At 44.1% G+C, this 16,895-nt stretch overlaps 2 protein-coding genes across 2 annotated transcripts; one reads left to right on the top strand and one right to left on the bottom strand.

The window, feature by feature from the left end:
* Positions 1 to 87: 87 nt before the first annotated feature.
* BCL2L15 (BCL2 like 15) lies at positions 88 to 8,864 on the top strand. The gene is made up of 4 exons (XM_034770630.1): positions 88 to 1,421; positions 3,618 to 3,763; positions 4,330 to 4,545; positions 5,221 to 8,864. The coding sequence occupies exons 1-4, from the start codon at positions 1,289 to 1,291 to the stop codon at positions 5,236 to 5,238; spliced, it is 513 nt and encodes a 170-aa protein (XP_034626521.1). The 5' UTR covers positions 88 to 1,288; the 3' UTR covers positions 5,239 to 8,864.
* Positions 8,848 to 15,394, bottom strand: LOC117877485 (polymeric immunoglobulin receptor-like). Its single transcript, XM_034770629.1, has 5 exons — positions 15,008 to 15,394; positions 11,741 to 12,076; positions 10,831 to 11,142; positions 10,220 to 10,340; positions 8,848 to 9,416 (listed from the first exon to the last, which is right to left on the bottom strand). Exons 1-5 carry the CDS (start codon positions 15,045 to 15,047, stop codon positions 9,323 to 9,325), a joined length of 903 nt encoding a protein of 300 aa, XP_034626520.1. The 5' UTR covers positions 15,048 to 15,394; the 3' UTR covers positions 8,848 to 9,322.
* Between the last annotated feature and the right edge of the window lie 1,501 nt (positions 15,395 to 16,895).

The raw sequence follows: 16,895 nt of genomic DNA, 5'->3' as shown, positions 1-16,895 counted from the left end.
TCCTGGAGTGTTCTTTTCTTTTCCCCCGTAGTCTGCACCAGGAGCCTCTTGCTCACGGCACCTCTTGCACTATATGCCACTGTTTCCTGTTCCCCTCTCTTGATAGAGACCAGCTGTCCCCTATCATGTGCCACTGTGAGATGGGTAATGAGGCACAGGTGGGTTGAACCAACTCCCTCTTAAGGCATGTCTACATTGCCCCTTCCCCCCCAAAAAAATATGGCAGCAAGTCTCAGAGCCCCCAGCAACTGACATGGGCTCATGCTACTGGGCTAAAAAGAGCAGTGTAGAAGTGCCCACTCAGGCTGGAGACCCCACTTTTGGGTTTCAGAGCTTGGGCATCAGCGCAACTGGGAATGTCTACACAACTAGCTATTTTTAGCTCCCAGCTGGCGTCCGCTGACCCAGGTTCTGAGACTTGCTGCCATGGCTTTTTGTATGCAGTGTAGATGTACCCTCAGTGTCCACCCTGTGACTCTGAGTTAGGAGCCACACCAGGTTAGACCTCCCACACTTAGGAATGGCTTCTTCCCTCATTGCCATAAAACCCCTCTTGTGCTGGTGAAGTGGCTGCTCTTGCTACCTTGGGAGCAGCAGCGCAGAATTTGCTGTGAGTCCACTGACAGTCTTTGTGGATTTGTTCTCTGCAGTAAGTAAGCATTCAGCAGGTATGGTCACGCTAAGGCTGCCTACTATAGCTGCAGTTGGGTTTAAGCACAGACTGTAGTCTGGTGTGTCTTATCACCAGCTTACAGGACCTTTCCTGTGTGAGCTGAGCTCACTTAGCCACGCCTCTGGCTGCTCTGGGTGATGGGAGCATATTTGCATTATGAAATTATCAGCAAAAGCACCCTTGTACCCTGTCAGCAACTCCTCATGTTTACACAGTTGCAGGTAACCTGGTTCCAATCCCTGTGTAGACATGACCTTTGAGTCCAAGACTCATTCTAGGCAGGGTATCCCTTGGTGAAGCATGGACTTTGGAAAAACTTCATTCTCGACAGCTGTGTTTTACAATAAATGGTTATTGTGAAACTTTGCCACACCCATGTGCAGGAGAGCAAGACTGACAGGCTATTTCAGCCCTCAGTGCTTTACCCTGCCCTGGGGAGGAGGAGTCTCCCTAAGGCACTTGCCCTTGGGAGGGTGTGACGCATGCTGAGCTGACCAGGAAGGAGGAAAGCTTCTAAAGGTTCTGTGCACAAACCTTACCCGGAAGAGGAACAGCTGCAGGGGCAACTTGGCTTCTGTTTGAACTTCAGATAATCTAAGGGGGGGGCGTATTAAAATGAAGAGCCCTAGGACTTTTGAGGAGCAAACAGAGTGCATTGTGGAGGCACTTCTCTCTGATCTCCTAGGGGAAGATGAATGGTTTGCTTCCCGCAGTCTGGAGACAGACTCTTTTGCTGAGTCACATGCAGGTAAAGTCACCTGGGACCAAATCTCTGGGGGGAGGCAGGAGGCTTTCTTGGCTGAAGGTTCTAGGTAAATGCCCTGTTGGGGTGTTCCTGGAATGGATAGAGAGGTGGGCTGCAGTTTGGGCTGGCAGGTCTCAAGCGAAGTGGAGTTGGCACAGGTCAGTATTTCCATGAGAGTCTTCAGGTGACTGCAAGGAGCGGTGTTGCCCTTCCCTCTCGGTCCAGGTTGAACCATTTCCCTGATGGGCTATGGAGAACTATGCTATTGGAAAGGACTCTTTCCAATGAGATGCAAAATGGAGATCCTGACTGCTTGTCATTGAAAAACCCAGGCTGCATCACAAATGTGCAGATTACATATATTTGTAATAGTCTGTAGAGCACCTGGGATTTTTGGATTCAAGTTATAAATGCCAGTAACTTTTTCACTCGCCAAATCTCCATAAAAATAACTTGTCCTAATAGTGATGGGGAAAGTGTAACTGGTCCTGGTCCTTGTAACCAAAGAACTAATTATCATTAATGTATCGAGTACCAACACTGTACTTGGGGGTTAACAAATAAGGAAGGGCCTGGTCTCCGTCCCAGGGAATGTACAGTCTAGTTCAGACCCAGCCAAAAGACAATCGGGCCCAGAGAGTGGCTGTAAGTTGGTGCAAGTGGGAGGTGCTATAAGCATCAAGCAGCATTCGTTTCTCAAAGGTTTCATGGAAGCATCCTTGGAGGAGGGAGCTGAAGGAGGAAGGGAAGCTTGGCTCAGAGGGTGTCTCCCATCTGCCTGTCCCCTGTGCTGAGCTCCCATCAGGCTAATGGGTCACATACAAGTCTATTTCCACTGACTGGAGTATTAAGAGAGCAACTTAGCAATGTAATAAGAAAGGGCAACTAGGACTTACCCAGCCTGAGCGGAGCAGCTAGCAACCCCGCTAGATAAAGTTGCTCAACACTTCCGATCTTCAGTGGCTTACAACTTTGCCAAAGTGTAACAATTTGGATTGAAATTTTCAGGGCCGGGCATTTGCCTCAGGCTGAACTCTGCTTTGGAAAATGTCAAGCAAAAATAGTTATTTCTTAGAACGTTTAGGGAAATGTGTGTTTTGCCCATCTTACATTTTTAAAACCGTTCTGCTGAGAAGCTCTAGCACCATCCTGCATTTGAGCAGGAACTTGGAACTTGGGCAGAGGGCACATTGTGCCTTTTACCATCCCTGTGGCAAAAGAGCCCAAACTGGCTAAATTGTTAAGCCTTTGAAAAATTGCAGTTTGCACATTTATTAGAAACTAAATGGTTTGACGGGTGAATTTGCTGAAGATTCTGCCTGTCCTGAGCATATTCCAGCCTGGAAATGCGGAGGATAAGCAGGACTCTTTCTGCAAATGCTGCTCCCAGCTGACAGGGGCTGCTGGGGTACTGGGCACCAAATCAGAGAATCTCTAATTTGTTCTCGTTGCTCCCCCTGCTGGCTGCCAGGAAGCATGGAGGAGGAGGAAGAAGTAAGTTGGGCATTGGGGATGTTGGTAGGAGGATGAGACTAGAGTCTGGAAAGGGTAGTGAACTGGAACATGAACCCATGTCAGGTGGAGGGATTGAGACAGATGGGAGGGGGCAGAGAGGGTCAGGCTTGTGGGAGGCCAGGGGCAAGGGCAGAAGGGTCTCACCATTACACACGCTGTCCTCCGGAACCTAGATTTGAACCCAGGAGTTGTCTGTGTTCCTCTGCTGTCAGTAAATAGCTGTGTTAACCCCTTTGGCAAACTGTGTGTCTCGCCTGTTGCCTGAACCTCGTACTCCGCCTCGTTCTGTTACCAGTTACTCTCTTAACTCAAGTGGTACAGGTCTGTGCTGCGGATCTAAAGATCTGAACCGGACTGATGACCCAAATCAGGTGTCCATATGATTCCACATGATAAAAATTCTGGTTTTTAGTCTTTTGGATTTTTTAATTAGGAAATATTCTGTGATAATATAATTAAAGATCATCCCATAATGCATTCGCACAAGGGGTCCAAATTAAGGTTGCATGGGGAATCTTCATCTGGCATTTCCTAACTTCTGTGTGCCTGACTTCACGTTCTTTTAACACTATTTTTTTCATGTAATATAAAATAAGTTTAGATATGAAACCGGCATTCTCAACCTCAACCACTTGACCTGCAGGTTGTACCCCTTTTTCCTGCTCTCTCTCTCTGCCGCCTTAGAACATGAATCTTCTGCTCCTGCAGAGAGCTCAAGTACCTTTGATTCGGTTATTATTGCCAGTCGTCTGCGGAGACTAGGAGACCAATATAACGAGGATCTGGAGCAGCCTGCCCGGCGCGTCATTGCTGAGATGGCTAAGGGAAAGGTAATGCACAAGCCCTCTCTTTGTTTAGGCCAGGGTCTGTCCCTCTCCTGCAAGATGCTGTAGAGCCCGGCACCTCCTTTCTTAACTGAAGTGCTGTGATGTGAGAGGATTCTTTGTCTTGAGATGGGAGGGGCTGCTCTTGGACGACGGGGGGCGGGAGGGGAATGAAGAAGGGGAGCTGTCTGAACAGCCCCACCTGTGTTAGCTGACCTGACATGAGCCTGGTCTGAGGTTGGAACTCATCCCAGCCCAGTTTCAATATGAATGCTCGTGCACCTCTAGCTCTAAGCTCTTTGCAGTCCTCGTTACGTTGGAAACTGCCCTTCCTTCTCCCCCAGCACTGTTGTGTGAACTACAGTAGCACTGTACAAACACATAATACATATAGTCTCTGCCCTGACGATCTTACAGTCTGACTTTAGATGTACCAAGCAATGCACTGGCCAAAGGGGTCACCTGCCTCAATCATAGAGCAGAGCAAGCCAGGCCTGGGTAACCCTGTGGGGTTTGAACCAAGACTTATTTTAATGGTGGTATTTTATAAAGCCTCCTCTTGGTGTTTCCAGGTGGAGGAATTTGGAGTCATGGTGGATTCTCTCAGCAAGAGTTGGAGCAGCCTGAATCCTGGGCTGGGTTACGAGAGAGCTTTTCTGGCAGTGTCTGTGAAATTGTTAGCATACCTTTCCCGGAAAGTTCCAGCTGTGGCCCGTCAAATCCAGCTTGTGGAGCTGATTAATGGGAACCGTGAAGTGAGAGGATACATCGAGACCCGGGGTGGCTGGGTGAGTGCTCAAGGGTCACTGAAATTCTTCTGTTGGCACTTGTGATAATTGTTCCTTTGCTAGTCTGAACTGGCTACAGTGTGACCCAGTGTTCTGAGGGCACCATTCATTGGCACGTCCAAGGAGATGTCCTAACCCTGTCAGCCTAGCTGCTCAGCCCTGCAACATGCCATCCCGGGGCATGCCCTGGCATTGCTGGCCACTGACCCCAAAAACACCAGATTGTTCCCCCTAATAGTCCTACGTTTCAGGTGTTATTGTCTATCTGAAGCACTGCTGTGTTAAATGTCTTGGTGAAATCCTGCCTTCACTGAAGTCAATGGTATCTTTCCTATTGACTTCAACAGGATTTCACCGCTCTGTCAGCGCCCTGAGTCTCTAACATTTCTGCCCTAGATAAGTTCATAAGGAATAAATGTTAATCATATGTTGCTGTTTCTAGCTCCTAAGGGCTTTACAGACACTTTCTCTCACCCCCTTGTGGGGGCAGGGCTCCCCATTTTACTGCTGAAGAAACTGAGGCCTGGAAAGATGAAGTGACTTGGCCCAGGCCAGAGGGAAAGTTGGCATGCAAGCTGGGAGTAGAACTGGTTTCCCTATCCTGCACTTGGGCCATCTCTCTTACTGCTAGTTCCTTTAACCATTGTTTTTAATTCTTTCTTTCAATTCTTTTAGGAGAACTTTGAAAACTGATGGAAAAGGCTACGCTGCCTCCCAGGGAGTGAAATGGCAGATTTCAATGACTTGACTTAAACTATTAAACTGTTTTCTGAAAATTGTTTTCCCAGCCATCAGTCTTTCTACTTCCCTCTGCCCCGAAGATCAATCCAGTCAGTAATTGGGACACCTTAACACGGAGCTATTCTTCCACACCAGATGTGGCTCTCTTGTTCTTGCACTTATTCATTTGTTTACAAATAATTTGTAGGATTGATTTGGTTTCCCTGCAACATAGGCTGTAAATGCAACTTTTAAGTGTGAGGACTGACAGCGACACTTTTGTTCTGCCAGCTTTGGTGCTGAACTCCTACCCTGTAACGGCGAAGGGAGAGTGAGCCAGAGATGGCTGCCTAATATCATGTTGGGAAACAGAACAGCCAAGGAATTGAGTCCGAGCAAGCCAAAAAGGAGGACATTGTGAACAAGAAGAATGCTATTTATAGCAGAGCCCACAGATGTGAGAACTGGTAGCACTGAACCCTCTTGGCCATCCTACTTCTCTAGCGCTCTAAGAGTTAACAAACTTCTACAATTAGGGGAATTGTCTTCTCTAGCTGGCCATGCTCACTGAAAGCCCAGTGAAACCTCCTCCTGCTACCTCTAGGAGTTGGTATTAACAGAAAGAGGCACTCACATACAGTCCCCCAAGGAGCTACTGCTATATATGCTCTGCGGTAAAATCAGCTACACCAAATCTGTGTCTTAGCCTGTGCCACATTACACTTGGGTTTGCTGGAGTGACTCCATAAGGATTCGAGGTTTTACATGATCCTGCAGTTTGCAGAGGGCTCTTTGGGATGCTGCTGTTGAATCAGTTCATTATCTGAGTAGGTCAGTGAAACAAGGCCTACATATCATAGAGGACTCTGTGGGAGAGCCAGCTCAACCTGGAATATCCCACCCCAAACCATCACTGGGGCGGTCATAGAGAGATGGTTCCACCCCACCAGCGGTTCCCTCAGAAGCCAGCTGCTGCTACTAAAGGGATCTGTGGGGAGTTATTTGGAATTCCTCTGTAAACCCACTTCCCTCTCCTCCAGACTCCGCTCTAACACTTATATGAAATCAGTGGGTCAGTGATGTCTGGGCTGAGAGGCAGATGAGCACGGTGGCCCAACTTAATGTATTTTTAATAAAATGAGCAAATTAATCTATATCTATGCAAACTATATGAATTTGATTGCATCCTTTTCCTCCCATCTGGTCTCATATTGTAAGCTGTTCAGGGCAGTGACCACATCTCCTATTGTGTGCTTGCACAGTACCCAACACAAAAGGCTCCAATCCTCTTTTGGGGTCTCTAGGCAATAGGGTAATTATTTAAATACTTAATTCCAACCTGGATCTGGGTCTTGTGGGCCCCTCGGAGTGGAAATCCGGCAGGGTGTGAGCTGGCTTGAGGGAAAGTAGCTGTATTGCTAGTTGATTTAATTAGGAGATTTGTCCTTACAGCCTCTCAAATGGAAGATGTTTGCAACCTGATTTTTAAATGGAAAAGTGTGTGTCTCTGTTACTAACACACCCTGGATCACTGGAAGGGAAGAATATAAAAATCCAGTTTGTCATTCTTATGCACTTCATTTGCTCTCTGCATTTCTTTCTACTTGGACAATGGCATCAGTTTCACTGGCGTACAGGGGCTTAGTGTGGCCATGTTTGGGTTTCAAACGCTACAGGTCAGTGTTTGTTTTAAAATGGTGGTTTTTCCCTTAGAATTTTCACACATTTCTGTTGCTCTACAGTTACATGAAGGATTGCTTTTACAAAATTTAAATTTGACAGAAATGTCTCTTTTGGGGATAGAGAGGTCTATAGAGAGGCCACTCAGAAAACCAGGCAAGAGTTCTGCAGAAGTACTCTGAACTGGATTTGTGACAAAAATCCAATAATTCTGCCATTTTGTTTATTTTTTGCAAGTCTGTAACTAACTCTGAAATCCCCAAAGGCGTTGCTTTGCTGGCTATCTATCCAGGGACACTCAGTCTGAGATTTTCACTACTGGTGCAGAATCTTTTGAGTGTCTAGGAAGTTTAGGGGGTTTTGCTCCTCTCATATCTGGTTCCCAGTTTGAAGTCTTCTCCTTTCTGCCACTGTAGACTCACTCTGGATGTTTGGGTCTTGTCAGCTGGAGAAGTTTCACTAGGAAGTTGTGTAAGCTGGAGTAGTTTGGCATAGTAGGATTTTTTTTTTTTTAAAAGGCTAATGGAGTTGGAACCCCTTGACCCTGTCTTCTAGCAGTGATGTCTGGTGGAGCAGGACTAGGTACTCTGGCCTGGATCTGGGGAAGCCTGGCTGGGAAGGGTGGACCCCAAATATACACACAGGCATTATCTCCGTCTAGGAACCTTATGTAGGTTTCAGATTAATGTGATGAACGCACAAGCTAACTGAACCTGTTTTGTGTGCACAGCATCTGTCAAATGCATTTTTAGAACATAGAGTGCAGCCCACATGCAAAAGAGAGAGTTATAAATGTGACTGGAAACTGGATTTTGCATATTGTCTTTGTTGTTAGAACAGTCTGTGTATTCGGAATTTATCAAGACATTGCTTCCTGTATGCTGAATGGTGTACAGAGAAGTGTGGTCTTTTGGGTGACCTAGTGTGCTGAAGGTGTCAAGATGTTCTACTGATAACAGGTCCAGATGACCGCACTCTCCTGTGCCTGGGGGTAAGCAATATCGCAATGCTGGTGATGGCCTGGAAATTAGACTTCACCAAAGACCATGCGAGTCTCTGACCTTCTTTTGGTGGGATAATGGAGGGGGGGCACTTCAAAGATTCTGGAAATGAAGTCTTAAAAATAAAATATTTCAGTTTGTTTTAATCTTAAAACCAAAGGATATTTTTATTGTAATGTGCTTTCTGATTGTGTTCGAACCCTGCACTCAAACCCATTCAGAGCAGCCCGGTATGAAACCCAGCAGGTGGTTAAGTAGTCTAGATGCTGCATAGCCACCTGCCCTTGTATACAGAAGAGCAGCAGGATAAATATAGATGCATCATTCTGGCACATTAGGAGTTGAATCTTCTACTATGGAAAAATAATTTTCCTCGATTCCCATGCCGGTTCCAGATTTGACTTATGCTCATGATCCATGAATAATTTGGGCCTCTTAAATATTTCTTGAATGGGCATCTTTATTAGTGAATAAGGGTACGGTTGGGTCAAGCTGCAAGCAGGCAGCTCACTCTTAAAGAAGCATGACGTTCTCATTTATCAAGGATTTGGGACAAATTTATAAGCTGTGGGTACCTTTGATTTTGTTAATACAATTTTACTGGTAGGTTTTTTAATTCAAAGTATCTATATTTTAATCAAATATTTCCAGGCTTATGGTCTATAAAGGAAGAGGAAACAATTGGTAAGGTGTCATGACCAGGACGTATCATAAGAGCAAAGTATCAGGTTTTTGCTAGCAAAGAGCTGCAACTCACTACAGTATTAGTCTTAGGACTCAACTTCTGTTGGTATTTGGTTTTGTTTTTTAAACCTCATGCCAAAACCACATGAGAAAACAGTTCCATTGATATGAACAGAAATGTAAAGCAATTAAAATTTTACACTTAAAAAACCTTCAGAGAATAAGTACACCATATATTAAGACCTGGTGGGTCAAAGATTTACTGCTTGGGAGTAAGTATATCAGAGTGCACGCTACTGGCAATCCCCAGAAGCAGCGTTCTAGGGAGAACTGCTAGCTTCCAGCAATGCAGAAGCAGGAAACTGCTTCTGTTCAGAAAATAAGCTTTTTTCCTTGATCATAGGTTTAAAAAGCTTCAGTAGAAATGGAAATTGTCTTTATAAATCTGGTAAAATATTTACAGCAAATAAAATGAAATAAAAAAAAATCAAAACCTGCCTAGTCTCTCAAGTCACATTTGAGCATATATTAGTGAAATGCACATTAACAGTATTTTAATACATCGCTTTTATATAAAATTATACACATGAGCATCTTTGCTTGACCGTTGGGTAGAGAATTGTTACACTGTTAATTGTGCTATTGAACTGAATGACAATTGTCTTTACAGTTAAAAGAAACTCACCACTTTTCTATGTCCTGTTGCTCTGAATGATGATTAAAGATGCTACTAGAATAACCAGGAACAGCCAGCGCAGAACGGCCCATGGAACTGGGATCCAACTACTAAAGCCAAAGAGAACAATAAATCATTTTGAGTAGCCACTGTGGAAATACTGGATCTGCAGGTAAAAGATCCTTTTAACAAACATTTTAATACAACAAGCACAAGTTCGACTGGGGGAGATTTTTTTTTCAAAAATGCCCACAGAATTTAGGAGCAAAAGTCACATAGTTACCATTTGTTTTTCAAACAATGGTGCTGAATTCTGGTGTCCCATTCAGTGCCTTTATTTCTAAATAGAAACATGGGGATTTCCATAGTGGATCAAAACAATGGTCCATCTAGTGAGGTATCCTGGCACCAGCCGAGGCAAGTGCCAGATGTCTTAGAGGAAAGTTCAGGAAAACCAGTGAGACAATTATGGAATATCCTGCCCACCTAGAAGTCTTTCTTTAACCCTGGGCAGTTCAGTGATCAGCCTGTACCCTGAAGCATGATCCTCTTTATAATTCATTACAGTCCTTCCTTCTGTAACTGAAAGTTCTCATTGTCCTTATAAGTGCTTGATCCTTTTTTAAGTCTTGTCAAGCTCTTGTCATCTGTAACACTTTGGCGCAGTGCTCTGACATTTGGATCAAGTTGGCAATTTAATTCCCTATTAAATCTCTTCTGTACTGATTTTCTTTCTATCGTGTCTCTTTCCGATATTCCCAGTGTGCCAATCGCCATGGTACCTAGGCACAAATATTCCCACCACATTAGCTACAGTTTTAAATGTCTTTAGACCGAATTTTTTCCACTAGGATTTCTGAGAGAAACCCTATCTAATCAGTAGGAGCACATAGTTGTGATGGCTGGTACCTACTCTTCTGTGCCAGGATGGCTAGAGGAGTTGGAGCAAGGTGTTGAATAGCCTGTGAAGGGTGTTGAAGGCGTCTCAACTGTAAACACTGGGGTTGTTCTTATACAGTTGTATGATTCACCATCTGTAATAAAAATATATAATTGCTTGTATAGAATCCAATGCATATCCACTTGGCATTCGACATTTCATACTCTCCCCTACACTACAAGAGGAGCAAAGAAGATAATGTACGTTACATTGAACAGTCCTCTATTGACGTAGGAAAATTAAACCTTCCTGTCTGTTACAGCTAAGGAGCATTCTCCTTTAACTCAAGGGACAAAGATGTGGTATTTGTGGGAGCAAAATGTCTGACATTCTGTTCTCCATGCCACAGATGTGCTGGTATTGTTTGCACGTGTACTAGGCATCTAAGGACGAGTACAATAGGCAATATAAGAATGGAGACAATACTGCTGTATTTGTAGCTTGATTCCTTTCTGCTTTAGGGAGGGGTCCATATTTAGATAGCATAACTTAGTGTGGGAGGAGTTTAACATGTATTTTACAGATTTTTTTGCTTATTATTTATTAATCAGTCCATGAAGCTAACACGGAAATAAAAACATTACCTGTTAATTGTAACTGGTACGTGCAGTTCTCTTTTGCCGGGATCAGCACCTCTGCTCTCAACACCTGGGTGGATTTGTTTGCTCTGCGAGTTGCAGCTAGGCAGTAATAGCTCTGACTCTCCAGGAGGTCTCCACAGCGAAGCACCAGGTCGCTGCTGTGCACTGATATGATATTGGTCGGAAAGCTCTTTCTGTACCATGTGTAGTAAACATTAGAGCCAGTGGCTGAATGACATCTGACAGTCACTGATCTCCCTAGGCAGGATTCACTGGGATGGCTGGTGAGAGTAATAAGAGGTGTGGAGAGAGGCTCTGAAATGGAACCAAATAGTTGTCCTGGTGAGATGCAATACACAGAAGGGTGTGAAGCACTGTTTGGATTACCCAATCAGATGTGGCTGTAGATATCGCTGTCTAGTTCTGGGCTCTTTCCAAGGATTAGTCTCAAGAGGCTGCAGGATTTCACTGCTGAGTTTACAAAGAGTGGGGAAGGCAGAGGTGTTTACATACTATTGATCCTTGATCAGTGAGTTCACAGTACAAAAGCCTCCATGTGCCCCATCTCCGGGCATAAAGCGCTTTCCTCACCATACCAGACTGAGATTAATCTCTGGACAAATACGTGCCAGCTTTGGCATATGTATTTATCTAAAACTGAATAAAATGAGGATTAGCGAGACAAGGTGAGTGAAGTAATATCTTTTATTGGACCAACTTCTGCTCTGGAGAGACAAGCTTTCAAGTCACACAGAGCTCCTCTTCAGGCCTGAAGAGCTATGTGGTGTGAAAGCTTGTCTCACCAACAGAAGTTGGTCCAATAAAAGATATTACCTCACCCACCTTGTCTCACTAGTCAAGTTATAAAACTAATGAATCTCATGAGACATTACAATGTTTAACAAATATTTACCTTCAGTTACAGTGAGTTTCACTGCAGTCATTATATCTGCATATGGCTTTTGTATTCCACACCAATACATTCCTGAATCTTCTTCTACCAGCTGGTGCATCGTGACCAAAAAGTCTCCTCTTTTGTTATCCAAGAGCAACAATCTTCCTTTATATTCACTCTTAACAAAATTCTCTGTATCGCCTAAAATATCACAAGATGACCTGGATCTTCCATGGCACCAGTACTTTCTGCTAAACGTGTATCTCCCTCTGTCGTAGGAGCAGGTTATGGTAGTGCTCGTTCCCTCCATAGCTGTCTTTTCCCCATCTGACGAGAGGGCTGGTGCACACCAAACTGCAAGAGAAACTGGTTGTGAGGAAAATAGTCTCCACACAGTTTCAGAAAGTGAGCTTGTTCCATTTCAGGCATGTGCGCGCTCTCTCTCTCGTTCTCTCTTGCTGCCGGTTATACTTTACAAAACGTTGGGTCAGACTTTGTTCTCACTCATACCTGTGCATCTGCCTTTGATGCGAGTGGACCCAAATTCCACCCCTCAGCTGCCTGTTGTGGAAAAGACCAATGGAATGAGGTCAATTTTCAGAGTTCTATAGCAGAGATATAATTCTCTGTTCATCCTATAGGATTTAACAGAGAATTAAATCTGTGTATACAAATCTATAAAGTGTTTTTTGTTTAAAATAAATATATAGTACAATGATCTCATTCTGTAGGACTCTTCCATAAAAGCTATGTAGAGGGGAACTCCTATAGAATATTTACAACTGTGGGAGCAGATAGCATTTGAATGCGGCTCTGAAAAGAGTAAACACGTTGTATGAAGTGCAGACACACTTCTCTCCCTGCGGGTTGGTTTTATTAACAAAGTAAATAACCCAGATTTCTCCCCAGCCATGGCTGCTGTTAGGGGTCATACAGAAGAGTCAGGCTTGTCTCCTGAATGTTTGAGGTGGAGTTGAGAAATCACAGCGGCAATAACAAATCAGCAGTAATTGGCAGCTTTAGGTAAGTATCTTACTCCACCTAATAGGGTGGCTCAGTAGAAGAACCTTCCTCCTCCTCCTCACCCTCCCCCCACCAGTGTGTGCTGTCTCATTCATTGAGCTTCATCCAAGCTGTGTGCTGAATGAGGCAAGAGACCTGTGGGAGAAATAATAGGTATGGATGGGGAGAGTCAATGTTGCATAGACAACCCTATCCTTGGCATTTCCTTAGTGCTTTTCTTTGGATCTTGGACATAGTTTTTGATGTAGCTTTTTTGTCTTTAATTTAAAATATATTTTGTAAGGTAACTTATTTTGTTCTTGTGAATAAAGATGCCAGAGTGCTAAGATGACAAGTTCTCACGTTGACACTTGTGTAGTAAGATGAGGCCCTGAACCATAAACCCTTATCAGAGGCCCGGTATGAGGCCTTAGGCCTGAACTAAAGTAATGGTCAAGACTTTGCTAACATAAAGCCAAGTTAAGTTGTGAGCCAGTGGCAGGCCCTGCTCGCAGAAGCTGGCAAGAAAAGGGCTGATGCTGCAAAAAGAGACACACCTAAAAGGTACTGGACACCAGATATCCGAACACTTGGATACTTGCACATTCCACACAGATAACAAGGAACAGGCTGACCCATCCTAAAGACAGGGCCAAAAGGGTAATATGATAGAGTTGTTTTGTTCAAACCAACATGTACAAGGTGAGAGGCAGCACCTTACTGTGTAGAGGGGTTGTGCCTCGCTACGTCAGGAATGATGTGTAACTTGTTTGTACCTGTGTATAAGAATGCATCCCTGGGGCGGTGTCTTTGTCTGGCCTAGGGGGCAGTGGAAAGTCCTGCCACTGACTGAGCTGGTCCATTGTCAGGGAGCACATATGTACTAGGAGAACTGTAGATATCTGATCTGGGGAGCTAGAGACTGTGTTTTGTTTGGCAATAAACGTGGCTGGGTGCCTTCGTACCTTATCGGAGTCTGTGATCATTGGGGGTTCTCTCGGGGGTCTGCTGTGCCAGCTATCTGCAGAGCCGGGGCAGCACACAGAGGGAACACACGCACGCAGCCGACTGATATCAACATTGGATTGAGCAGAGCACTACACTGGTAGCGTCTGACAACAACTTGTTCACATAGGAAATGGTCAAATTACAGGAAATTGACAGAGTTACTGTTCATCTTTGCTGTGTGTTTAAGTCATAAGAACTTAAGAACTGTTGAGGATCTGCAACAAAGCACATGTTATCTATCAGCTAGCTGTTACATAAATGTTGAGGTTCCCCTTTCAAATCCATCTCACCAGTTAATAGCCCTCATAATTACCACACACTACTCTCCACCCATCTCAGGAATAAATAAATGGTTTCACATACGTGGTTTTGCAAGTACCTCATTGGGACAGTTTTACATGCTAATTTACATTAGGGTGACCAGATGTCCTGATTTTATAGGGACAGTCCCGATTTTTGGGTCTTTTTCTTATATAGGCTCCTATTACCCCCCCACCCTGTCCCGATTTTTCACATTTGCGGTCTGGTCACCCTAATTTACATACACATTTTAAGTGCTGATGAATAGAGGAAAAAAATTACTCCTAATCCTAAACATTTCTTTGAATAAAACTACCCCCATGTACTATTCAAGATTCATCTTTCTGCCAAGGTTTGTGTAGATTCACAATGCTATTAAAATGCACATTCGTAGAATATCAGGGTTGGAAGGGACCTCAGGAGGTCATCTAGTCCAATCCCCTGCTCAAAGCAGGACCAATCCCCAGACAGATTTTTACCCCAGTTCCCTAAACGGCCCCCTCAAGGACTGAACTCACAACTCTGGGTTTAGCAGGCCAATGCTCCAACCACTGAGCTATCCCTCCCCACTACTGACAAAAATGAGACTTGTGGCACCTTAGAGATTAACAAATTTATTAGAGCATAAGCTTTCGTGGACTACAGCCCACTTCTTCGGATATGCATCCAAAGAAGTGGGCTGTAGTCCACGAAAGCTTATGCTCTAATAAATTTGTTAGTCTCTAAGGNTGACTGGGACCAGGGAAATTTACCCCAATTTGAAACAGTCTCTTTTTGCACTGGTGTGGCATGTGTTTGCACCAATGAAGCTACCTCAGTGCAAAACAACCCAGAGCAGAAAAGTCTTGAGTCTGCCCAGGTGTTTGTATGAGATGTGTGATGATTGAACACTGAAATAAACATATACACACACCTGTGAGCCATGGTTCTCAAAACACATTTTAGAAATTAGCTATGTTGAAGTATTTTTCTTACCTGTACATAAAGAAACCCAAAGTACAAAGCAGGTTCTCATCTTGAGTGGAGACCAGTTGCAAATTAGTCTGTACAGGAAATGTCCAGCTCCTAAATGCAACTCTTTGTGAGTTCACTGTTCTTGTTGCCGCCCATTTACAAGAGACTGCTGCGTTACTAGTAAGTCATGCCTTCTGATGTGGCTTTGAGAAAGCCTAACTCCAGAAAATTAGCTGACCGCTTCTGGAACAATACCACCAGTTCACGGAATTTGGGTCAGTTAAACTGCTTTTAGCCTTGTTAAATCACATCCAATCCATCCCTAAAGGCCAATGCAGGGTTGTTCCTACAGTATCTTGTATTAGGTCCAAATTTACATGTCGCATAAGGAGGCAGTCCATTACTTCCCTTCGGAGAATATTCCACAGTCTTATAGACCTCATTGCTACGAAGCTTTTCCTGGTCCTCGCAGTAAATTTTCTGTTACAAAGATAACAGCAAATGTCTTTCAAAGATGCTGCTTCTCAACCTGGTATCACTGTGTACTGAAGTAGCCCGGACACTGCTATCGATCGGGTGCAGAACCCAGCATCGCCCCTTCTCTAGACTACTCACATTCTTTTGTTAAAAGGCCACCTTGCTATTACAGCTGCTATTTTTGCTGTGCCTTTGGGTAGGTCTATACTTACCTCCTGGTCCGGCGCTAAGCAATCGATCTTCTGGGATCGATCCCGGAAGTGCTCGCCATAGACGCCGGTACTCCTGCTCCGCGAGAGGAGTACGCGGAGTCGACGGGGGAGCCTGCCTGCCGCGTGTGGACCTGCGGTAAGTTCGAACTAAGATACTTCGACTTCAGCTATGTTAGTCAGGTAGCTGAAGTTGCGTATCTTAGTTCGAAGTGGGGAGTTAGTGTGGACCAGCCCTTTGTTTTCACTGAAATATCCAATCTGATTGTCAGTGTGTCCTTCCACTGGAGAAAGCAGAATCTCAGGGCTCTGTGAACTGATTTTGGCAGGTATTTCTCAGCAAGAATGCTGGATTCTTGGATTGGTGAAATATGATAGGGTTTGAAGTAATGTTTCCAGTATTTTTAATCCAATTCTGGGTTGACCTCAGTGGCCTCACTCTATCTGACTTCTCTGCCACTTGATCCCACTCTACAGTATCTGAATCCGGGCTTACAGAAGGGATAAAACAGTAAGCTATTTCCATGGCCCACCAAAACACAGACTTCCGTCTTTTGAGTGTTTTAAAAAAAATGAAGTTATGGACAAAAAGTGTAGCCAAGATATGCCAATGACAAATCACTGCTGGGTTTTACTCAGGTATCTGGGGAGTCATTCACTTGACCCACAGACTTCTTTCATCTTGTTTAAACAATTTTTTTCAAAGGTTTGGAGATTTGCTTATACAGATTTATCTGAAGCAATATTAAAACACTTCATTGGAATAAACAGTCCTGGACTAATACTCTGTGTCCAAGATTGAATCCTGAGCATTTACTTATGGCTGAGTTATCAACCTCTATGTAGTCACTTACAGTGCTCTCATCCACAAATACCTCACTAAACCAACTGTTGCAAAGCTCTTTAATTATCAACAGAATTAAGCAAAGATGACACATACTAAATAATCTCTGATGAACCCCTTAGAAATTCAGGATCCTTCACATTAAACCTGCTCTGGGAAGGAGCTGGGAGGCTGAATTCATGTCTGTAAAGTGCTTTGAGAGCCTCAACTGAAAGCTGCTAGAGAAGGGTAAAACATTATCCTATTAAAATGCCTCAGATTTGCTCTTTGGAAACATGAGTAACTGCATATAGCTACTCTGAACTCCAGCAGCTCTGTAAAGGGTGCAGCAGAGTTCTGATACTCAGTGATGAGAGCCATATCAATATTTAGTTGGTTT

Source organism: Trachemys scripta, chromosome 4 (assembly GCF_013100865.1).
Source record: "Trachemys scripta elegans isolate TJP31775 chromosome 4, CAS_Tse_1.0, whole genome shotgun sequence".
Taxonomy (NCBI): Eukaryota; Metazoa; Chordata; order Testudines; family Emydidae; genus Trachemys; species Trachemys scripta.
This window is presented reverse-complemented; position numbering and strand designations above follow the sequence as displayed.